General features: G+C 36.6%; 3 protein-coding genes across 10 annotated transcripts; all 3 read left to right on the top strand.

The window, feature by feature from the left end:
- The first annotated feature begins 2,600 nt into the window (after nt 1–2,600).
- Nucleotides 2,601–25,377, top strand: LOC133874924 (AAA-ATPase At2g18193-like). Of its 8 annotated transcripts, none has more exons than XM_062312845.1 (3): nt 2,601–2,735; nt 4,093–5,109; nt 5,229–5,855. In XM_062312845.1, exons 2-3 carry the CDS (start codon nt 4,144–4,146, stop codon nt 5,718–5,720), a joined length of 1,458 nt encoding a protein of 485 aa, XP_062168829.1. In that variant the 5' UTR covers nt 2,601–2,735; nt 4,093–4,143; the 3' UTR covers nt 5,721–5,855. The 8 variants fall into 8 exon arrangements, with proteins under 8 accessions (XP_062168829.1, XP_062168828.1, XP_062168830.1 ...); XM_062312844.1 differs by having other exon boundaries at nt 2,632–2,735; nt 4,087–5,109; XM_062312846.1 differs by having other exon boundaries at nt 2,638–2,735; nt 4,096–5,109.
- On the top strand, nt 10,791–12,617 carry LOC133876345 (uncharacterized). The gene is made up of 2 exons (XM_062314612.1): nt 10,791–11,891; nt 12,129–12,617. Exons 1-2 carry the CDS (start codon nt 10,791–10,793, stop codon nt 12,615–12,617), a joined length of 1,590 nt encoding a protein of 529 aa, XP_062170596.1.
- On the top strand, nt 14,757–16,319 carry LOC133876344 (uncharacterized). The gene is made up of 6 exons (XM_062314611.1): nt 14,757–14,859; nt 14,962–15,200; nt 15,302–15,499; nt 15,603–15,695; nt 15,782–15,883; nt 15,948–16,319. The coding sequence occupies exons 1-6, from the start codon at nt 14,757–14,759 to the stop codon at nt 16,317–16,319; spliced, it is 1,107 nt and encodes a 368-aa protein (XP_062170595.1).
- Nucleotides 25,378–25,995: the final 618 nt, after the last annotated feature.

Below are 25,995 nucleotides of genomic sequence, written 5' to 3'. Positions count from 1 at the left end.
ACATAATTTAAGATCTAAAATCAAATGATAATACTTTTTTTTTGTTCAAGATCATATGATAATGTTTAAATCTACTTATATATAATTTTTATACGGAAATCATCAAATATGACATCAGCACTAATTATATTGTGACACATATCCCACAAAATAAAAAAAATATATTAAAGTAAAAAAAAAAAATGGAGTGATTGAGCAATCCCAAAACATATTAATAAACATATCTATATTTAATATTTTTTGAACATATTATGTAACTATATGATGACAATATATTAATATTTATATATCTAATCTAATTTTTATGTATAGTTGGTTCAGGAAAAAAAGATGTAGAGTTATTTTTTTCTTATATACTAAGATGATTCAAGTTGGGATTATCTAGTGAGTTCTTACTTTTAATTTTTTTTTTGTATGGAAAAATATACTATTAGTCTCTTTGGTTGGCCTAAATTACAAATCACTCATTGTGGTATCAACATAAATTCAGAGATCCCTGTTGTTGGCTTAATTTACAAATCAATCTCTGGAGTCAAACTCTGTTAAAATTTTTTACAGATTTCGTTATACGCTACTTTAGCACCAATAAGATGGCGATACGTGTCCATCTTAATAAAAAAAATATAAATATATTAAAAAAATAAATAAACTAATTTAATTTATTTATTTATTTATTTTTTTTTTAAAAAAAAAAAAAAAAAGGAAGAAGAAGAAGCAAAGGGCCGGGGCGGCTGCCAAGGTGGCCAACCGGCCACCCCGAAATGCAAACTTTGTTGAACAACTTAAGAAAATGAGAGAGGGAAGATCAAGGGTTATGTGAGAAAATGAGTGAGATAGAAGAACAAGGTTTTGTTTTGTTTTTTTTTTCTGCGCATAGGTACCCACTTTTTAGTTTTCACTGCATATTATATAAGTCTGCGCTCTGTAGCTAAAATAAGTGTTGCATGTGATCTTTACCGTTAATTTTTAATCGCAGATTCATGATTCAATGCAAGTCATTCGATAATATCAATAAGAGTGAGCTCATGTAAATTTTAGACACAATATAATTTCAATGAAAGATAATGCATTACAACCGTATCCCATATGTAGAAATGAACAGTTATGATTAATGCTAAAATAGTCACACGAAAAATTAAGCACGCTCCAATTTTGAGTGGCCACGGGTTTAGGGTCGGAGATTAGTCTAAGGCTATTTATGGACCTCTGCATGTGGAACGGGTCCTGCCCTACCCAAGGGTGGTCTGAACCCGTGGTATCATCCACAAAAAATAAGTACTCTGCGATACCTCTGAAAAAAAAAAAAAATAAATAAAAAATAAAAAAACTTTAAAAACTTTTTGACCTTTTTTCATTTCCTCTTTACGTGATGCATGCGTGTCCTGTATTTCACCATGTAAAGTCAGTGAGTGAGTCACGGTGGGCCCCGTAGAATTCTTCATTTTTTACTCTTATTGGCCTTGTTTAATAAGAAAGTACGACTTACAAGTAGTAACAAATAATAAATGTAATGTAAAATAAAAAGAATTTGTATATAAAAATTAAAAAAAAAATTATTGTAGTAAATTTTTTTATTTAATGCTCCGTTTGTTTCGGCGTAAAATGATTTCTGGAAAATGATTTCGGTATTTTTCGGTGTTTGGTAGGGGCGAAAATAATAGTCAACCGGAAAATGATTTCTGTTTGACCAAAAATGCTTAGTAAATTTCAGAAAATCGTTTTCCGAAGACGCCAGACGCAGTCGATCTATTTTAAACGGCACAGTCGACTTTCACGTTCAAGCAGCTGACCACCATCGAAATATTGCCGATATCGGAATCCGACAACATCCGGTTAATGTCGCCAGAATTTGGCGACGAAATCCGGCCACCTTCGCCGGAATCCGATCAGCCAGATTCTGGCATCCAATCTGACCGGAATCGGGCAGACCTGCCAGATTCCGGCCATCTAGTCGGATCCCGGCCGGCTGGCCTGACGGATCTGGCCAGATCCGGCCAGCCTGCCGGGATCCGGCCTCTCTGGCAAGATCCAGCCTTTTGTGCCGGAATCCGGCCACTTTCGCCGGAATCCGGCCTTTATCTCAAATTCTGGCTATATTAGCTGGAATCAGGTAAAAATTGTCAGAATCTTGTCTGTCAGTGACCGAATCTCGCCATCGATGATTTTTATATTATTTTACATTAATATTTTTATGTTGTGAATAAAAATTAATTTTTATAAGTTATTAGGATTGAATAAAAATATAAAAAAATATTTGCGAATTTTCGTACGTGCCAAACACCGAAAAATGGTTTCGACGGAAAATGGTTTCTTGAAAAATGATTTCTCTGAAACCATTTTACACCGGAAACAATTTTACGTCAAAACAAACGGAGCATAAATAATAATAAAAAATTATTGATGAGATATGAAGTTAGAATGTTTAAATTAATTTAAAAAAAAAAAAGTGAAAGAGGGGGAGAATTTTCCCCCTTGCCAAACAAGCCCGTGTCACCAGTACAATTTTTTTCTTCACAGATTAGTTTTGTACTTTACTTCATGGGCAATTTTTGACCGACTTAGCCGCCCACTACATGTTTTTTTTTATATACAGCGCATTGACTGACTTCGTGAGAAAAGAAGAAGAAAAGGAAGAAGGAGAGAGTTGAGTTGCAGATAGCTAGAAAGGAGGGAGATACACCATTTTTGCTTTGAGTCATCTCACGTTTGGAATGCAGCAACGCTTACAGAATTGAGTGAGTATTTTTCCACTTAAATCTTAGTGTATTGTGTGATTTTGTTTTTTTTTTCTTTAATTTTCTTTTTGGATGAATATACTGTAGATAATCCAATAATTTCCTAAAACACAAGAATGTAACAAAAAGTATCTCTAGCTTGACACTAAATCAAAACAAGCAACAACTCAACACAAAAACTGCAGAAATTGATCAACAGCTTGCCAATCTGCAGCATTCCTAACCCAACTATATATCACCAAACTTCCACAAACCAAGGTGCAGGCCAAGGCATGATCGATGCACATACCTCGCCCCTTGTAAACTTTGCTCTTCAACTTAATTAGCTTGTATATTGCTTTTTCAAATTCTCTTCGACGCCATGACTTGGAGGGCCAAAACCCCATCTGGAGTCTGCAAAACAGAGCTTTGCCATACTGCAGCTAGCATTTTCTTTTCAAAACTTCCAAAAAAATATAGCAAAATCTGTATCAACCATTAAGCCTCAACAGACCATAAAATCCAAACCAAATCAACAGTCAGCAAAACGCTGCATACATACAGTCTTCATCCCCCACCTCCCAGAATATTAAGAGGAAGATTCCAGAATATAGTGAAATTAATATATATATATATATATATATATATATATATATATATATATATATATATATATATATATATATATACAACAACAGAAACAAAAACTAAGCAGTAATCGACGATTCATTTAAGACCCATAAGCACGGGATTCTAATTATAATCACCAAGTCCAATCCCAGACAACAAATCAAGCATTCAACGAATCAACATACACATGCATACATACCTCAATCTGTGATGAGAAGGCAAAAATATGTCAATTTGAAAACCCTCCAACCACGCTCATTAAGACAAAAACAAACCCACTTATCCACGAAGATCACAATCACGAACTACGTCGTCATCTATCCACATAAGAATCCCAAAAAACTCACGAAACCCATAAAGCATAAAGCCATGCCCCACGTTAAAAGAGCACAAAACAAGTAATCAAATTAAACAGCCAAAAACATAACAAAGAAACATGATTTCTTCCATCAATGGGTTTGAGAGGGTTTAATATGATTAGAAAAACATACTGCCTAATGAATCGTGGTCTGGGAAATCGAAGGGGCATTAAATTCCAAAGGATGCAAATGAAACTAAACAGATAATAAATGCAGAGAAAGAGAGAAAGAGAGAAATACCCTGAGCCTTGAATATACGAGTATGTTTCAGTCAGATTGAAGCAGAGAGAGTAAAAGGGGGAGGGATTCTATGTATATATATGCTATTAATCAATTTAGAGTCAGAGTACTCCAACGTACTAAAGCACTGCTTCTTCTTGGAGTTCCAGAAGAATACGTGGATTCTTTCATCAGCTGTCTTACGTACATCCATCAAAGTGATGATATCTGGTCTGAAGAGCTCAACATCAACATGGTTCGAAGCGTATGCAGCCCTGTCCACATCAATCATGATTTTACAAACCGCCACCAATCAACTTTTACCTGCGCGTCTTCGGTCATTCATCCTCTCAATACTTAAGCGCTTCTTCTCCGGTTACTTCGTTTCTCATGCCACGATCACCATCGATGAGCTGTGGGAGGGCTGTCGAAACGAATTCTACGATGCTGCCAAAGAATACCTGCCTTCCAAGATTACTCATGCAAACAAGAATCTTAGAGTCGGCAGTTTAACGATGAATGATAAGATAGCCGTGGCTGTCCAAGATGGAGAAGCCGTGGAGGATGTCTTTGGCAACATCAAGCTCACCTGGAGATTTTGCGTTCATGAAGATCGGCGAGGTGGACAACAAAATCATAATATTAAGCCAGACGTGACGCATATGTACCAGCTAACTTTCTGCGAAAGGGATAGGGGAAAAGTCATGGATTCTTATTTGCCTCATGTCTTGAGCGCATACAGAGCCATCAAAGATGGAAGGAAGGAGATGAAGATCTACAATAGGAAGATTCGTAGTCGATCATGGACAGCATTGGCACTAAAGCATCCATCCACATTCGACACACTCGCCATTGAACCTCAGTTGAAAAAGAGTATTATCGATGACCTGGATCGGTTCCTAAGGAGGAAGGATTTCTACAAAAAGGTTGGCAAGCCTTGGAAGCGCGGTTATTTATTGTATGGCCCTCCTGGAACTGGGAAATCCAGCATGATTGCGGCCATGGCTAATTACTTGAAGTTTGATGTTTACAATTTCGATCTCACCACTTTTTTCTCTGATTCTGAACTGATAGAAGCCCTGCGTACTACGTCCAGTCGTTCCATAATTGTGGTTGAGGACATAGACTGCAATAAAGTGGTACACGATCGATCCAAAGAAGCTGATGAAGATCCCAAGTTCGTTAAGGTAACGTGTGTTGATCAGAAAACAATTAATTAAAGAAAGCTCTCTCACTTCTTATTTATTCATTGGAATTAATGCTACATTATTTTCCCAATGAATATTGGTTTGTGCTGTTTTTGCAGGTCACACTCTCGGGTCTACTAAATGCCATGGATGGTTTGTGGTCAGGTAGTGGAGACGAGCGAATTATAGTGTTTACTACAAATCACAAAGATCGACTAGATCCAGCATTGTTACGTCCTGGTCGGATGGACATGCACATAAACTTGTCCTTCTGCACCGTTAATAGCTTCCGGATCTTAGCCTCCAATTACCTGGACGTCCAAACCCACCCGCTCTTTGAACCAATTGAAGGCTTGCTAGAGAAACTAGAAGTGAGTCCCGCATCAATGGCAGAAGAATTAATGAAAAGCGATGATGCTGATGTTGCTCTTGGAGAACTTATTGAGTTCCTTAAGCGAAAAGAAAAGATGGGCGGCGATGAAATCGAAGCCTCTGAATCAAAACAAAGTTGTCCTTTGAGTAAAAAGAAGAGATGGGGGGTAATGAAATCAATGCATCGATCTGGTTCAAAACAAAGTACAACTCCGGAGACCAAAAGGGTTGAACATTGATGACAAATGAAGAGCATGCTAGCAAGAAAGAGTTCACATAAGGGAGAGTAATTAATTAAGAGTGCCCTTTTTTTCCTGAATATTTGAAATTCTATTATTTTTAATTTAACTTCAATTCGTTAAGTTTGTCGTTTATTTGGCTCTATAATATTTACTTCAACGATAACAATCTTTGTAGCATTACTTTTATTTCTAATTCTATTTTTGGAAAAGTTTAGATTTAGTTAGAAAGAATATATCTAAACTTCCTCTTCTTTTTGGAGAAAGTGACCCATTTTAACGTGAGAAGATCCTGAATATGGCATACCGTGTGGCGTTGAAATTGTCTGATCAATGGTGCAGTTATTTTTCATGTAGCGAGAGCTATTCCATCTTCATATAGTGGCTTGATGAAATTAGTTTGTGATGGTCCTTGCATGTATGTTGTGGTTCACAATGTCAATTGTTTTGCAGCAAAAAGTTAGTTTGTTGGTTAATGCTAGTAACAACGACCATCTAAGTCAAATTCTCTCTAGTTTGTCAATTGTTTTGCAGCAGAAAGTTAGTTTGTCAGCAATTAAGTCAGTAACTTCACATTACAAAAATTATAGATGATCGATCAAAATTTGAAATTGAAAAACGATAAACCCCAGAAATTGAAAAGTCATGACTTTGAACAAGCTAGGGAGTTTTAATTCACCTTGCTCGAATGGCTATTGATTGTGCTTTTGAACATGACTCGGACTCACTGTCTTCTTCTCATTCTAATGTGAACTATTCTAGTTCGAACCAGCTACCAACAGCTATTCTTTTTCTCTTTTTATTTTGTTTTTAAACAATTTTTTAAATTTTATATATGTATATATATATATATATTTATTAAGATTGACGTGCCGCCATTTTTTTGATGCATAATTTGACTTAAGTGAGCTATTTGTAAATTAGGCCAACCTTAGAGATATCTAAATTAATTTTGATACCACAAGAAGCGGTCTATAATTTAAGACAACTACATTGACCAATGTAATTTTCTCTTAAAAAAAATTGTTTGAATTATTTGGAAAATGAGTTTAATAAGTCGAAGTTCTTTACTTGTATCCCGCTTGCGAAGACAACCATATTAGCACACGCAAAGCCACTCTTCCTATGCAATAATCTCTCTCTCGGTCTCTTAGGACAAGAAGAAGAAGAAGAAGAAGAAGAAGAAGAATTAGAGAAACTAGGGTTTCAAAGGGAAATGGCATTTGCCAGGCGCATCAGATCGAGCCTGCCTCTCCTCACCAAGGCTCCTCGCTCCGATCCCCTCTTTGCTCACAGATCCGCGCTTACTCTCACTAACTCTGAGGTAATAATCCAAAACCCTTAACGGTATCGTTTTGTTCGTTGTTTTCTCTGTGTCTGATATGCTTTGTTCTGACTAAATCAGATTAGGTTGACTTGGTTAGTACACCTCTATTTGGTTGTCAAGAAATCGAAGGAAAATTTAGAAGTAATTAGAGAAATGAAGGGTCTAATTGTTTCTTGTTTTTGGGGATATTTGAACAGTGAAATGAAGGGTAGCCACTCTACGAAACATTTGCCGTTTGTTTGTTTATTTTTTATTTTTTTTTTGGTTTATTGAGTGTTTTTTTTTTTGGGTTTCGTTTGATGTGTTTGTTTCCGTTGTGAATTTGGGGTTAGATTAGTGACTATATTCTTTCAAGTTTTTGTAGTGCAGTTTCGGTTTACCCTTTCTTTGATTGCCGAGAAAGTGGAGGGAAAGATAAGATAAATCACTACTAAAAAACCGCATTTTTTTGTAGACGGTTTTAAAAACCGTCTATAAAAAAACTATTATGGACGTTTTTTATTAAACCGTCTGAAAAAAAAAAAAAAAAAAAAAAAAAAAAAAAAAAAAATTACGGACGGTTTACTAAAACCGCCCATAAAACTCAGACGGTTTTAATATAACCATCTGTAATTATATAATTACAGACGGTTATATTAAAACCGTCTATAAATATATAGACGGTTCTAAGAAACCGTCTGGAATTAGAAAATTCCGGACGGTTTCTTTAAAACCGTCTATAAATAGAAAGACGGTTTCAGAAAAACCGTCTGGAATTTTCTAATTCCGGACGGTTTTTCTAAAACCGTCTAGACCTAATTCTAAAAGTAGAAAGAAAATCCCTAGCCCCCTGTCGCGCGCCCCATACTCGATCCATACCCTCTCTCTCACACACACCCAGATCGACGGCTGCCCTCTTCCTCCTCTTCTCCAGCACTCTCTCTCTCTCTCTCTCTCTCTCTCTCTCTCTCTCTCTCTCTCTCTCTCTCTCTCTCTCTCTCTCTCTCTCTCTCTCTCTCTCTCTCTCTCTAGTTCTGTATCCCCTCTAGCTCAGTATCCCGTCCGATCCCTCTCGATATCTGGAAGTCAATCCCGCCGGCTGGCCCTTCATCATCTTCTTCGGCGCCCTCTCTTTGGAAGTCGACCCTGGTTGTCCCTACATCATCTTCTCCGGCGACGGCCCGACGCGTCTCAGCTAGCCCGGGACAAATACCCTGTTTTCCCGACATACGCCGATCGACGCCCGGTTTAAAGGTTTGATTAAATTTTTTCCTAGCTCGCTATTCGCAATTATTTATTGGACTTGGTTATTTGTAATTAGGATGATGATTTGCATATTATGGACTTTTAATTAGGGTGTATTTTTATTTTGTAGGTTTTTTGTTTTTCCGTCGAATTATTTGGAGATTTTGTGTTTGTTGGATTGATTTTTCTGTGTTAAATTCTGGGTTTGTTGGGGATGAAATCGGTTGGGTACTTCCTTTTAGATTTTTGGTAGTAGAACGAATGGATGTTGGTGTTGGGTTTTCGGTAGTAGAAAACATGGATGTTGGTGTTGGTGTTCGGGTGTGGCTTGAGTTATGTTCTAATTAGAATTAAACTTCTTAAAATTGAGACACAACTGGAGTGTATAAAATAGTGGCAGACACTTGGGAAACATTGGATCGTTTGCTTTTCCCATTAGCTGCATCATGCACTCAAGAGTTCCTATTGATCTTTTTTACTAAAATCAAATAAGTACCATGTTTCATTTTATCACAAAGATTGTCTTGCTTGCAACTTTTGACTATCTTTCATGCACGTGTAAGTTTTAACTCCAAGTGTTTGATGTAAAAAACAAATGTTCAATTATTTATAAAATAGATAGCCAAACCAGTATGTTTATTTAGGGAACAAATATATATATATCCAGGTTCTATTTTGCTGTTTTTTTTTTTTAGTGTTTTAAACCTTTGGACCTGTCCCATGATGATCTCAGAGCTTATATCAACAATGAATATCTATATAAAAATAATAATAATAATTTAATTGCAGCAAATGCTTTGAAAAGAAAGTTTTAGTTGTATGTAGGGTTACATCAGCAATAAATTTAGTAGCACAAGTAACACCAACTAAAAATCAATGAATTTAGTCCACCATCAAACCTGCACAAAGAAAACTCAGCCTAGCCCTACTCTTATTCTATATCTTTATTTGTCTGTTTATAGATTTTATACTCCAAAACATACCATAGCCGACAAAATCATGTGTGGGCACATAAATTAAGAAGATTTATATTGAACTATTTTCATAAGTTAAAGAGATAGATATTTTTATTTATAAAAATTATATATATATATATATATATATATATATATATATATATATATATATATATATATATATTAAGCACATTATCACATTAATTTTAAAAGATAATAGTGGCTTGACAACCGTTAGGTTTTTTTTTTTTATAAATAGTGTTTATTGGTAATTTGTCCATAAAAACATACTTTTTATACTATTATTATCCAAACACTCAACCAATATTAAAGTACTTTTTAACAAATTTTATTAAACCAAACTTGTGCCCTACTATACATAAACTCTGCTTTGTGGCCTAAATAAATTCTGCTTTCAAATCATTCGTTTTGTTAAATAAGCTTCATTTGACCAGACTTAACTAGTACACAAAAACAACAAAGCACCCTCACTCCCAATAAGAGCTAACAAATTAACTACACAGAAATATTATGTAGTCTTTGTATTTTTGAAAACATCTTGTTGACGAGTTTACACCATCAAATTCATCGGCCAAACGACTTGGATTATATATGTTTTCATTTTATTAGAACTTAATATGAAATTATTGGTCGATGATTGAGAGCATAACTTTTTATACCCTAAACCCACAAAAAAAATAAAAAAAAATAAATAAAAAATAAAAAATAAAAAAAAAAATGAGATTCTCCATATTTTGCCTAATGAGCACAAACCCACAAAAGGACAAGTCTTAGAAAAAAAGCCAAAAAGGATAAAATGTGGGGTTTTGTGTCAATCACCTAAATGTTGAGTGAAGTAGGATGTGATTTTGTTTGGCTACACTTTCAATCTGCACCAGTTCATTAAGCAAGTGGCTGAGAGAGGACTAAATTTCAGCCTTTATCTTCATTCATCAAACAAGCCATCTACTTTTCCATCTTCATTTTGTGTCAAGCCAAATAAAAACAAGTCCCCATTACAGGAGTTCTTTGAGGTGGACCCAACTGTCTGAAAATGTGTGCCCTTAGGATTTGTTATTTGTATCACCCACCGCTAATCAGACAAACTGAACCCTTGGATCAAATGATTTTCTTTTGTTAAACAATAAAAATATTGTTTCTAATGTTTATCTTAATTAAAATATTGGTAGGCTATATAATAACTTGTATGTTGGACAAATTAGAACTGGACAACTACTGTGTTATTGACATTAATATTGCTTAGACACATTATTGAAGTTATAAATGAATCCACATGGTGTTTAGGTCTTGTTTTGACATGGGATTTAAGATTGCTAAACTTGACATATACATAATTTGTTCATCTTTTCATATTTCTAACTTTCGTGAACGATTAACCCTTTATTAGAAACATAATCTGTACATGAACAACCATATAGCTTATGCGGTATATATGTTTTTGTTACCATAAAAATGTCTTCTAATAGTTTTTGCACAGGAACAACACCTCTGTTTTTTCAGTTTTCATTATTTTTTTCTTCTTCACATGATGTAGTTAGAAAGATGGATAAGAGTTGGATGAAGTTGCCACGAAGTTCGCGAGAGTATATTCGCGGGGTTATGGCGTTTGTGAAATTTGCACGTGAACATGAGAGTAGAAAAGGGGTCATTGTGTGCCCCTGTAAGAAGTGTTTGTTGGGCAAATCATGGTCCTGTGAAGTTGTATTTGCCCATTTAACGTCAGGTGCTGGGATTATTGAGGGTTACACTGAGTGGATAATGCATGGGGAATTACCTATCCCTCCCGTTCATAACGAGACAACACATGAAGCTCCCAGGACGCTTCAAGTGGATAGCGTTCCACTAAATGGGGGGTCCAGTGGGATGCAAGACATGCTTACTGACGTTTTTGTGATGCACGATGTTTGTGTAGAAGTCGGTGGGCCTCAAGTGGGAGTTAACGCCGAAGCCGAATTCGAGTCTGTGGATGTTGAAATTGACGACTCTAACAGGGTGCCGAATAAGTTAGAAGAATTGCTAAAGGATGCCGATACGCCACTCCATGGAAATACAAAACATAGCAAATTGGGAGCTATTGTGCGTCTATATAGTATTAAGTGTATGAGCGGTTGGAGCAATACATCATTCTCCATGTTGCTCGAATTCATCAATGAGCTGATGCCTCCGGACACAAGTTTGCCTAAAGACACATACGAGGCAAAAAAGTACTTGAAGGATTTGGGCCTTGAGTATGAGAAGATATCGGCTTGTCGCAAAGGTTGTATGTTGTTTTGGAGGGAAAATGAAAAGTTGAACAAATGTACATTCTGCAATGAGTCCAGGTGGAAGGATGACTTAACTAATGAAGATGGGTCGACAAAAAGTTTGAAAAAAAAGCCGGTCAAAGTGTTGCGTTGGTTTCCTCTAATACCAAAGCTGCAGAGGTTGTTTATGTCCCATCATACATCGCCACAAATGAAGTGGCACGCTCAAGGCCGTACAAAAGACGGTGTGTTGAGGCATCCGGCCGATGGAGAAGCATGGAAGGCATTCGATTCACGTTACCCAGTATTCGCATCAGACCCGCGAAATGTGAGGCTTGGTTTAGCGGCAGATGGCTTTAATCCTTTTGGGAACATGTCCTCTAGTCACAGTACTTGGCCGGTAATGTTAATACCCTACAATTTGCCTCCTTGGATGTGCATGAAGCAACCGTATTTTATGTTAAGCTTGATTATCCCTAGTCCGAATGCACCAGGACAGAATATAGATGTGTATCTAGCACCCCTTGTAAGTGAGTTGAAAAAACTATGGGAAGTAGGGGTAGAAACTTTTGATGTAACATCGAAAAAATATTTCACAATGCATTCGGCCTTAATGTGGACGATAAATGATTTTCAGGCATACGGTGATTTGTCAGGTTGGAGTACACATGGCCGGAAACCATGTCCTTGTTGTAGGCATGAAACGCAATCAACGTGGCTAACTTATGGTAAAAAATTCTGCTTTATGGGACATAGGCGATGGTTGCCTCCGGATCATCCATGGAGAAGAAACAAGAGACGATTCAACGGTGCGCAGGAAATGGTTGGTCCTCCCAAAGTGCCGGATGGCGATGAGATCATGAGCCAGTTAGAGTGTGTTGTCAATCGGGCAACGACAGGACAGAAGTTGCCGGTTGGGGAAGTAGATTGGAAGAGGCGAAGTGTATTATATGATTTGCCTTATTGGAAATATCAATTACTACGTCATAACATTGATGTGATGCACACAGAGAAAAATGTGGTTGATAACATACTTGGCACGCTATTGGACATGAGCGGTAAAACCAAAGACAACCACGAAGCACGTCAAGACTTGCGTAAGATGAAATTGAGACCAGAACTCTGACCATTTATCGCGGAAAACGGTAAAACATATTTTCCCGCATCTTGTTTCACAATGACGAAAAAAGAGAAGACTGACTTCCTGCAAGTGTTCCATGATGTTAGAGTGCCCGATGGATATTCTTCAAATGTATCACGTTGTGTCAAGCTCAAGGAATGTACTGTTGGGGGTTTGAAGAGTCATGACAATCACATAATCATGCAACAACTCATGCCAATTGCACTTCGAGGAAACTTACCGGATGATGTTGTGAGGCCTTTGATTGAGCTATGTGGGTTCTTTAGGGATATTTGTTCAAAAACACTGAGGGTGGAAAATCTGGATCGTTTAGAGAATCAAATACCCATAATCTTGTGCAAATTGGAACAAATATTCCCTCCGGGTTTTTTTACATCCATGGTGCACGTAATCATACATTTAGTACGTGAATGCAAACTGGGCGGACCGGTACACTACAGGTGGATGTATCCCGTTGAGAGGTAATGTTAAAATTCTGTTAACTTGATATTTGTTCAACCGAATGACCTATTACAATATATATGTCTTATGTGATGGTCTCATGGTCTGCCTTTAATGTAGGTGCCTTGGTAGATATAAACGTACCGTTCGTAATAAGGCCGCACCCGAAGGGTCTATTGCAGAGGGTTACATTGGAGATGAATTGTTGACATTTTGCTCGCGATATTTAGTGACGGCGCCAACGGTCCACAATAAGGCCCCAAGACACCAAGAGGAATCGAGAGGGGCGACCAATTGGATACAACTTGATAATATCACGTTTGAGCAAGCACACAGATATATTTTATTCAACTCTGACGATTTCCTTCAATTTCGCACGTGAGTGACATTAGTAAATACGTATTATACGCCTCTAAATACAATGAAAAGTAACCTATACATCTTTTGTTGACGTATAGGATGCACATGGAGTCGCTAATGGAACAAAACAACCGGGAACGTATCTCGCATCAACAGTTGGAGAAGCAACAGAGGGACCAATTCTGTAATTGGTACAAGTCATACGTAAGAGAATTGTTGGTTTGAATAATTATTTGCCTATAAAAGCATCATGAAACCCGGATTAAACAATGTGTCTAAATCACAGGTTGATAAGTTGGTCGAGGCGGATAGAAGAACATTGGGAGAGAAACTTGTAAGTCATGCTAAAGGCCCAATGTTTGATGCTGTAGAATATAAGCGGTATGTGGTTAATGGCGTGTTATACCGCACCCTGAATGTCGATGAAGAAAAAAAAAGTCAAAACAGTGGAGTGTGTGTTACCATTGAAGATGGTCCCACCTACTACGGTAAGCTAACTCGAATAATCGATGTTACATACTACGACTTGACACGGTATGTGCTTTTCAAGTGCGATTGGGCCGACATTCAACCGAATAAGGGATACAAAAAAGACGAATATGGATTCGATCTTGTCAATTTCAAGAACCTAATACACACGGGTGCGCGACTAACCGATGATCCGTTCGTACTATCAAATCAAGTATCGCAGGTGTATTATGTCGAGGATCCTAAAAATCCAAATTGGGCTGTTGCTGTAAGGACAAAACCTAGAAATGTGTAAGATGTTGGCAGTGGTGAAAGTGATGATTCTGTTGAGGCTGACAGTTATCATGAGCACGAGCCGTTCAACGTCAACGTAACGGGTGACGTTGGTTTTGATGACATTGATTGTGCACGTGCTAATGTACTGGCCACACAAGTAACATAATAATTGTATGTTAGAATATGGTTAAACTATGATATAGAATTCAATTATATGGTGTCTAGAATGACTTATAGTCGTCTCACTTTTATTTTCTTTGCATGTCGTTTGTGTTGCAAAAAATATTGAATACTTTATTTACTATTAAATGTGACCAATTTTCATGTGTTTGTAGGTAGCCCCCTAAACAAAGAATGCCACGACCAGGAGAGGATTTTTGGACGCCTATAGACCGCACACCGAGTGAGCGACCGGTTGTAGGGTCGGATGATACGACACAAGACCCTAACGAGACACAAGGGGGCGTACATTCTCAGCATATAGTACATGACCAACCGGTTGTAGGATCAGACGAAACGACACAGGACCCTAACGAGACACAAGGGGTTGTAGATTCTGAACAATGTCTAGCACCTAGTATGGAGTTTGGATCATCAGCACAATCAGTACCCGAGACTTCACAACATAGTGGTACTACTCGGGTGCCGCGTATATTACGGGATGGGAAAGTTTACACAATAGGTATGAATTATTTTTATATTTGATGGTAGTCAATCACTTTAGTAATCTTTTACTATTATAGTAATAATCAAGTGTGACTAACATTTTTTTTATGAATTGCAGATGAGCAGGGTAGAAAGAATGTTAGGACTGTTGGTAGTCCTAAGGACATATGGCACATACCTGATGGGGAAAAGGTGGTGATCGAATTCAACCTATCCTACCAAGCAACCGGCCCGAGGGTTGAGAAATTTAGAAGAATTTGTGGGAAGATCGTAAGAAGTGGTAAATTCGTACGGCTGCATGGTAACTGGAGGACATTACCATTGGAAGGAAAGGAAGATATGTGGCGCACCCTAACGGTAACAAAATTTCTATTTCCATGTCAATAATTTCTTATTTATAGTTTTTGTAGTCTTACATTTCCAATTAATTAATATATGGGATATCATTTTCTGTGTAGCAAAAATTTTATTTTGAGCCTATTCACCTACTTGCGCACATAAAAAGATTAACGTTGAAGGACCTAGCAAAGAAAAGAAGGCAACACGGGTACGAGGTGAAGAAGAGTCTAAAGTTGAAAGAAGGTGATACCGTACAATCTGTGGTCAATAGGGCTTCACCAGCGCCAGTGTTTGATGCAGAAGACTTCGAAATGCAAGTTGATACGTGATTGTCTTCAGCTGATAAGGTATTTTAATGTATTTCTTATTGGTCTTTTCTTTGTAGAAGAAATCAATATATTTACATTACCAAATTTATAGGAGAGAGCGTTGAAGTCCAAGATAAGCCGTGGCCAAAACACACTTCTTCACACTTTGGGATCCAAGAGCATCGCACAGGTTGCACGAGAAATGGTATGTCTAATAGATAAACGTTCACAGCTTGTACGTAATTAATTAATATAATATGCTTATAACTGATAATTTTAATGATATTGCAGGAGGAAGACATAGGAGAAACACCGAACCGAGATGATATGTTCATTGTCTCGCACACCAAGAAAGATGGGAACCCTGTGAATGCGGCGGCTGGAGAAACTATCGTAAGTGGTAAATACAAAATATTAGTTCTAGGTTCAAATTCTCACCCGCGGATGTTTTGTGCAGGAGAAGATAAGAGAAATTATTGTGAATCAGTCGCCTGCAGAACGAGTGTGTTCACAGGGGTCAATCTATTGGTCGCATAACGATGCGTGTGCACAAGTGCTAGGACGAGAACATCCCGGTCGTGTACGCGGGGTAGGGCTAGGGCCGACTCCCGGTAAATCCACCTCTTATACCTCCGGACAAGGATCAATCTCTAGTGGGCCTACTCCCAAAGAACAAGAAATGGCTGCTGAGATTGAACGTTTGAAGACTTTGTACGAAGCACAACAAGAAGAGCTTGCAACTGTCAAACGTATGGTAGCCTTGATTATGGCAGAGAAACAATCATCAATGGGAAACAACGAAGAAGGTGATGTTTTGGTTTACACTTAACTTTGCCATCTTCAGTCACTAATTGTCCCCTCTTACTGTTCATTGGGATTGTTATATTTTTATTTCAAATTACACTAGAATAATTTATGGTTAAAGATGAATGCTAATAGTTAAGAGGAATCTTAACTATTATATGCTTAGGTTGAATATTGGAATTCTCGTGAACATGTCTTTTTAGTTATTGGGGGAAAACGTCGTCAAACAATTGATGTCGATTAGGTCAGGTATTTGATTGATAATGCTGTTGAGCTTGAGAAGATAATAATTGATCATCGATATCAAATTATGAATATTGAATCGCCATGGGAGTATGATGAGATAGTCTTGTGTGTACAAAACTTTTAAACACCTTCTCATTACTTGTGTTTAGTTTTCACCTAAAAACATGTTAATCATAACTTCATTAAGATGATTCTTACCTAACAATTTGAGATTTGTATACCTATTGCAGCAAACACTGGAAGCAGAAATGAACAAGATGGTTGAAGCAAGCAATGCACACAGGTCGTAAATCAGATTAATTCTCCGATGGGCTGGCTTGCATGCATTGATGATTATAATTGTGTATGGAAACAACTTGTTTTAATATTTTTGGATTTTTAGTTATGTATTTATATTTGAATTCTGTAATAGGTTACGTTGTGAGTTGTTTAATTATGTTTTAAATATGTAAGCTATTGGACTATTGTTATGTTGTGAGTTGTTTGAATTTGGAAATAGATTTGAATTTGAATTTGTATTTGTATTTGAATTTAGATTTGAATTTGGAATTTTGGAAATGGATTGGAAATGTTGTATTAGGGTTTTTTTTTTTTATTTTAAATATAAATTTTTTTAAAAAAATAATAATAATTCTGGACGGTTTGGGCCCAAACCATCCAGAATTATTCGGTATTCTCCCTCAATCCCAGACGGTTTGGGCCCAAACCGTCCATAATTTTTACAGACGGTTTGAGCCCAAACCGTCTATAAACATATACGGACGGTTCTAGTAAAACCGTCCGTAAATACTTTTACCGACCCATTATCCTGGACGGTTTTAAACCGTCCAGAAAAAACCGTCTGGACCTTTTTCCAGACGGTTTTTTCCGATTTCTGGACGGTTTTTTTTTTGTAGTGAATGTCTTTCTCGGAAAAGATAAGATAAATGTTATAAGAGAGACTGCGTGAGGGGAGTTGTGTAAGAATTACTCCCCTTATTACAAGCCTAAATATGTGTGTAGGGAATTGATTCATGCACAATTCATATTGCACAACTATCCCACAACTAAGGTACATTAGGTGAGACCCACCTAATGTGTCTTAGTTGTGAGATAATTTTGCAAGGGTTGTAATTTTATCATTTCTCTATGTGTATATATGCTACTCACACCACACTCCCGATCGTGCATCTTTCTTAATATTCCAACAATTTTTTTTAAAAAAAAAAAAGTTTGAAGAAAAGAAAATTATATGCAATTCTTAAGTGTTTTTTTTTAAAAAAAATTGATAGAAAAATGTCAATTTAATTGTTTAATTAATATATTAATAGTCTAGCTTTCACGTATGGGACCAGACAACGCGTATAATATTATAATCAAAATAATAAAAAAAAAAAACTATAGAGTTAGAATTCACACTCAGAATACTTTGATCGTTGGTATGTTGAATTGTTATTTCTCTAAAAAAATCTTAAATTAATAGAAATCGTTGAATTTAATAACAAGTTAGGCTTAAGGCTCAACCTCTTATATATGTGATATATCATATATCCGCATGCAAATTAAGAACAAAATCAGATTTCAATATCTCTGTAGTAATCATGCTAAGATGTTATTCCTCTATCTCTCAACGTACATACATAATTTTAGTCCTAGATGCCCACTAATACAACAATAGATCGTGCAATGGCCAGCACCCATTACAATATATATTAAATACATCATAATGTTAATTAAGAAAATAAAAAATAAAATAAAATAAAATAAAGGAAAAAGAAAAGAAAGAAAGAAGAAGAAGAAAGGCTGATGTACGTTGATCTTTCTTTGGAACGAGCTGGGCAGCTTAGCTCAGACAAATCCTTACGTGCAGATTACTATACAAAACAAAAAATTATTGTGAAAACTTCAATTACCACGTCTTTAATTATTTTTGTAATTATATCCTTAAATTTTAAAAAGTGGCAATTTAATTTATTAATTCATCTTTCGACTTTTTTCAATTTCAACCTTCCGTTAAGATTTTTTCGCTAAATCCTAACGGAGGGATCGATGTTGAAATTTTCAAAATACCTCTTATTTTTAAGGGAAAAAAAAAGGGGGGAGGGGGGAGGGGGGCATTTTGATAAAATCTAACCGAAAATCCTAACAAATAGTTGAAATTGAAAAAAATTAAAAGATAGATATACTAAATTGATATTTTATAAGTCCTAAATGTAGCTTGTCGGGTTCAGGTCATATTGAGACATTGGTATATATGTCAACTCTAACCTAACTCATTTAATTAAACAGGCCATATCTTTTAACCTTAACTCGTTAATTTCGTGTTGAATTCGCAAATCGTGTCAAAAATTGTCGGTCCTAACAGTGTTCTTATTGAAGTTGACCTATTTGTGCATTACTCTATCATGACACAATTGTGGCAAACTTGGATGATAGATGTATTTTACAGCCATATGTATATAGCTTGCTTGCTGAAAGGAAGCATGTATGTGCAGGGATCGAAGCCAAGAAAGACACAGTAGGGCGACAGGCTTATAGACTTCTCACCAGCTTCAATTCCACGAGACATTTGAGCAGATCTCTGAGAAAATTGTGGCCACTGATAGAGTACGAAGAGAAGTAGCTGACCATGAAAAGAAGCTAGCAGCCATGGCATCCCGGAGCTTAAATGTAGACAAACTACAAGCTGATCTCGATGCCATAAGGAAGGAAACTGAGTACCTAGAGCAACGCCTTCAGGATCATTAATGCGTGACTTTTGTCTCTGAAACCATTCTTTCATTTCAGTAATTAAACATTATTACTCTGATGGGTCTCATCCGCTCTTCTTCATATACTTGGCCAAAAAAATAATAACATACATTATTACTTTGATGTAATTTGTACAAAAATTTTAAGAACAATTAGTGAAATGACCAACTCCTTAAAGAGGGGGGTAACCCGAAAAGGACGACCAAACAACTCAGAAATGAGAGTAACCCAGAAATAACACTTAAAAGATTTTATTGATCTAACTGATAGAAGAAGTAGAATAAAACCAAATTTACGATACTCATTATCATTGGATGTTTAATTAATTAATTAAAATTTATTAACTTAAAAAAAAAAAAAAAAAAAAAAAAAAAAAAAAAAAAAAACCAAAACATTGGATGTTTTTTCTATGAAGAAAAACCCAAGAATATGAAGTATAATTTTTTTTTTTTTTAGTACGTACATTTACATGTATAAATAAAGAAAAATAAATTGCATGTACATACATAAAATTGTTCTATCTATATTCGATACATACTTTTTATAATAATGAAGTGATCGAACTGAGGATTTATTTTATTTTATTTTTATCTTTATTAATTCAATAGTAATTACGAAATATTGAGGAGGTGAATCCCAATTTTGCATGAGTGACCACATAAATTGCATGAAGTTCATGATTTGGTTGTGAGGTAAATCCCAATTTTGCATGTGCATTGACTGATCGAGTCACATAAATTGCATGAAGTTGATTCATGTAAATACGCTTTCATCTCAGTATTTATATAAGACTTTAGTGTCATGAGAATGGCCGATATAAGGGGGAAGGTTTGGAAGTTGACTTGGAGTAGGATTATTTGCCATGTTTCTTTTTTTTTCTTTTGTTAGAAACATGGCTATAATCCACAACCAAATCAAATTCCAAGTCAAATTTCTCCCCGGGTGAGGGAAAGGAAGCTCTAAAGGAGGACCCTGCACTGAGTAAGTCCGTCGGTGAGACCTCATCAAATAGGCTTATGCAGGTGAGACTTTTCTCTCTGTGTGTTGTTATGATGGTTAGATAGAGAGTCTTAGCAAATTCGGGGTACATAATTGCTCCAAAGTGTTGAGCTCAGATGTACAAGCCTTCAATATCGAGCCTAGAGAGCTTAGCAAAAATTGGATCATAGCCTTTTAAAAGAAACCGTATGAGTTTGAAAAATTCGATTCCATCCCTAGTGATATTCATATTGATTAAATGGTTGAATTTATGGTACTTGATATATAGGACAATGAGATCTAAAATTTCATAACTTCAATTTAGCATAAACTCTTGATTAATAAGGTGATTTACAGAGACGTGCTATACATTTTCCTATAGTCCTTCTCTCATCCTCTCACTTTGTAAAATTGTTATTAGATCTGTGGGGCTATGTGTATCTCATACATGACTTTACATCTTTGACAATAATTGTGAAAAGTAGGATGATGAGAGAAGGACCTTCGAAAGAAGTAATTATTCATCTTTCATACAATTGACAACCTAGATTTTGAGGAAAGGGTAATGCTAGAATTCCCACCCCCATCCCACCACAATCCCACCACCCCTAAAGTGTAAAAAGCTGAAAATTGATTTATTAAATAAAAAAATAAAATCACTTAGAGTTGGTGGGATTGGAGTGGGATGGGGGTAGGAATTCTGGCATTTTTCTTACAAAATTGTACCTCTTGGATTTCAAGACAAACACATGTCGTTAACTCTTGATGTTGATGTAGCCATTTCATGATATTTAACCATGGGATTTCCAAGACAAAAACAAGGAAATAACCCTTAGGACCTAGGAGTGGCTAATTAACCACAGTGAGCCAACGGCTAATCGGCTATATAACTCTTGATGTTGATGTAGCCATTTCATGATATTTAACCATGGGGTTTCCAAGACAAAAACAAGGAAATAACCCTTAGGATCTAGGAGTGGCTAATTAACCACAGTGAGCCAACGGCTAATCGGCTATATAACTCTTGATGTTGATGTAGCCATTTCATGATATTTAACCATGGGGTTTCCAAGACAAAAACAAGAAAATAACCCTTAGGACCTAGGAGTGGCTAATTAACCACAGTGAGCCAACGGCTAATCGGCTATATAACTCTTGATGTTGATGTAGCCATTTCATGATATTTAACCATGGGGTTTCCAAGACAAAAACAAGAAAATAACCCTTAGGACCTAGGAGTGGCTAATTAACCACAGTGAGCCAACGGCTAATTGGCTATATATATATATATATATATATATATATATATGTGTGTGTGTATAATTACCTTTTCTCCTATAAATTATTAAAAAATGCGCGATGCCCCCATGAACTATCAACTCGACCAAAATAGGGCATTCAACTACCAAAGACAACCATTTTCCCCCCTTCGGTCAATTAAAGGGGTTAAAACAAACGGTCAACGGGTCACGTGACCGTCACACGCCATTTTACCCTCATTTTCTTCCTCTTTTCCCCCATGAACAACCACCATCTTCCTTTTTCCCCCCATGAACTACCACTATCTTCCAATATGCCCCTATGTAAAATGGCACATGACCCGTTGACTGTTTCTTTTAATCCTTCTAACGGACAGAATGGGAAAAAATGGTTGTCTTTGGTAGTTAAATGCTTCATTTTGGTCGAGTTGGTAGTTCATGGAAGCATCGCACATTTTTTGATAGTTCATGGGGAGAAAAGGTAATTACCCTATATATATATATATATATATATATATATATATATATATTGCTTTGGCCTCCATTCCCTCATTTCTCACCCATCTCCCAAGTCCCCTCAAACTTCCTCACACCTCCCTTCAAGTACTATCAAACTATTTGCTTAAGATCAAGTACGCCACTGCAAGAAATCCAAAGTATAAATCGCATCAAAACGCAAAGCTTTAAAAACTTTTCTGGTTTTTTTTCTTCTTCTTTTTTTTTTTTTTTTTTTTTTTTTTACTTTTCTGCTTTTTCATTTGCTCTTTATGTGATGCATGTGTGACCTGTATTTCACCATGTAAAGTCAGTGAGTGAGTCACGGTGGGCCCCGTAGAGTTCTTCCTTTTTCTCTCCTGGTCTTTTGTGTCACCAGTACAATTTTTTTCTTCACAGAGAAGTTTTGTTCTTTACTTCATCGGCAAGTTTTGACCGACTTAGCCGCCCACTATATAAGTATATCCAGCACACTGACTGACTTCGTGGGAAAAGAAGAAGAAAAAGGAGGAGGAGAGACTTGAGTTGCAGATAGAAAGGAGGGAGATACACCATTTTTGCTTTGAGTCATCTCACGTTTGGAATGCAGCAAGGCTTACAGAATTAAGTGAGTATTATTCTCTTTTGTACTTAATTCCTTTTTATGTGGGCTTTTTCTCTTTATACTATATTTTATACTCTTATCTTTTGATAATGAATATAAGCTTATTAAATCGAACCATTTAAATCTTAGTGTTTTGTGTGATTGGCAATCTAGATAATCATTTTAGCTAGAAAACTCAAAGGAAACAAATAATTTCCTAAAACACAAGAATGTAACAAAAAGCATCTCTAGCTTGACACTAAATCAAAACAAGCAACAACTCAACACATAATCTGCAGAAATTGATCAACAGCTTGCCAATCTGGAGCATTCCTAACCCAACTATATATCACCAAACTTCCACAAACCAAGGTGGATGCCAAGGCATGATGCACATACCTCGCCCCTTGTAAACTTTGCTCTTCAATTTAGCTTTTATATTGGTTTTTCAACTTCTCTTCGACGCCATGACTTTGAGGGCCAAAATCCTGGCCATCTCAAGTCTGCAACAATTCAGCAGACTGCAGACACACAACAGACCTCAGCATGCCATAAATCCCATCATCTACTGCAAAACAGAGCTTTGCCATACCGCAGCTAGCATTTTCTTTTCAAAACTTCCAAAAAAATATAGCAAAATCTGTATCAGCCATTAAGCCTCAACAGACCATAAAATCCAAACCAAATCAACAGTCAGCAAAACACTGCATACATACGGTCTTCATGCCCCACCTCCCAGAATATTAGGATGAAGATTCCAATTGTTACACAGTTGCAAGTTTTCTGCTAGAGGTTTGAAGCTCCCTTTGGCTGCTATATATACTGGAACATATATGCTTCTCTTTGGTCTTGTGCGATTGTGTTGTTTTTTATTTTGCTATTTTATGATTAATTGGAGATCCCTAAAATTATACTATCTCAATACTTTATCCTTTTTAGTTTTATTCTATACATATATATGCTATTAATTAATTTAGAGTCAGAGTAGTCATACGTACTAAAACACTGCTTCTTCTTGGAGTTCCAGTAGAATACGTGGATTCTTTCATCAGCTGTCTTACGTACATCCATCAAAATGATGATATCTGGTCTGAAGAGCTCAACATCAACATGGTTCGAAGCGTATGCAGCCCTGTCCACATCAATCATGATTTTACAAACCGCCACCAATCAACTTTTACCTGCGCGTCTTCGGTCATTCATCTTCTCAATACTTAAGCGCTTCTTCTCCGGTTACTTCGTTTCTCATGTCACGATCACCATCGATGAGCTGTGGGAGGACCACCATAACGAACTCTATGATGCTGTCAAAGAATTCCTGCCTTCCAAGATTACTGATGCAAACAAGAATCTTACAGTCGGCAGTTTAACGAGGAATGATAAGATAGCCGTGGCTGTCCAAGATGGAGAAGCCGTGGAGGATGTCTTTGGCAACGTCAAGCTCACCTGGAGATTTTGCGTTCAGGAAGAACAGCGAGGTGGACAACAAAATCATAATATTAAGCCAGACGTGACGCGTATGTACCAGCTAACTTTCTGCGAAAAGGATAGGGGGAAAGTCATGGATTCTTATTTGCCTCATGTCCTGAGCCAATACAGAGCCATCAAAAAGGGAAGGAAGGCGATGAAGATCTACAATAGGACGATTCATAGTCGATCATGGACAGCATTGGCACTACAGCATCCATCCACATTCGACACACTCGCCATTGAACCTCAGTTGAAAAAGTGTATTATCGATGACCTGGATCGGTTCCTGAGGAGGAAGGATTTCTACAAAAAGGTTGGCAAGCCTTGGAAGCGCGGTTATTTATTGTATGGCCCTCCTGGAACTGGGAAATCCAGCATGATTGCGGCCATGGCTAATTACTTGAAGTTTGATGTCTACAATTTGGATCTCACCACTTTCTTCTCTGATTCTGAACTCATGGAAGCGCTGCGTTGTACGTCCAGTCGTTCTGTAATTGTGGTTGAGGACATAGACTGCAATAAAGTGGTACACGATCGATCCAAAGAAGCTGCTGAGGTAGATCCCAAGTTCGTTAAGGTAACGCGTGTTGATCAGAAAACAATTAATTATACAAAGCTCTCTCACTTCTTATGGATATTGGTTTGTGCTGCATGTTTTTGCAGGTCACACTCTCGGGTCTACTAAATGCCATGGATGGTTTGTGGTCAGGTAGCGGAGACGAACGAATCATAGTGTTTACTACAAATCACAAAGAGCTAATAGATCCAGCATTGTTACGTCCTGGTCGAATGGACATGCACATAAACTTGTCCTTCTGCACCGTTAATGGCTTCCGGATCTTAGCCTCCAATTACCTGGACGTCCAAACCCACCCACTCTTTGAGTCAATTGAAGGCTTGCTAAAGAAACTACAAGTGAGTCCCGCATCAGTGGCAGAAGAATTAATGAAGAGCGATGATGCTGATGTTGCTCTTGGAGAACTTTTTGAGTTCCTTAAGCGAAAAGAAGAGATGGAGGTCAATGAAATCGAAGCATCTGAATCAAAACAGAGTTGTCCTTGAGCGAAAAAAAAAAAAGAGATGGGGGGCAATAAAATCGATGCAGGTTGAACATTGATGACAAACGAAGAGCAAGCTAGCAAGAAAAGAGTTTTTTTTTTTTTTTTTTTTTTTTTGAAAACTAGCAAGAAAAGAGTTATGTGTGCATTAGGGAGACTTAATTAAGAGTGCCCTTTTTTTCTAAATATTTGAAATTCTAATATTTTTAATTTAACTTCGTTAAGTTTGTCGTTTATTTGGTTCTATAATATTTACTTTAACAATTCTGCTTTACTTTTATTTCTAATTCTGCATTACAGTTACAAAACCAATCTATACAGAAAAACTGTCTGCTTTCCATTACTATCTTACTATCTTAGCATCTGATCTATCAAAAGGTACTCTCTCTCTCTCTCTGTTTGTACATTGAGTTTTCTTTGATTGTAGATTGTGAAGATCATATGTATTTCAACATTATATGATTATTACTTATTTTTATTTTTCTTAATTTGTAATTTGTTGTGTTCTTGCATATGATTTTTTGTAATCATCTTTGTTACCAAATCAAGTATTCTAGCGAATTCATAACCATTCGTTTATCTTCTTCCTACTGTCTTTTTTTGAAAACACATTGTAGAACGACAGAAAAATATTGTTGAGATTTAATTGCAGTTCTTATTTCAGAACAAAATATCAAAATTATCCAACAAAAAAATAAGCATCTACAACCGGAGAAAAAAGAAAAAGAAAAAAAAAAAAAAACAAAAAGGAAAACAAAAAAAGAGACTAAGATAAATGATACTCACTTACTGTCGTTTCAATCCATTTTCTCAACGAAACTTGCCGGGTCATCCATTGTTTTGACAGACAAATGATTCTCACATCTTCTTTCCTTGCGCCTT

The sequence above is a fragment of the Alnus glutinosa genome, chromosome 8, assembly GCF_958979055.1.
Source record: "Alnus glutinosa chromosome 8, dhAlnGlut1.1, whole genome shotgun sequence".
NCBI lineage: Eukaryota > Viridiplantae > Streptophyta > Magnoliopsida > Fagales > Betulaceae > Alnus > Alnus glutinosa.
The sequence above is the reverse complement of the archived record's forward strand: the minus strand, read 5'-3'. Positions and strand labels throughout refer to the sequence as shown.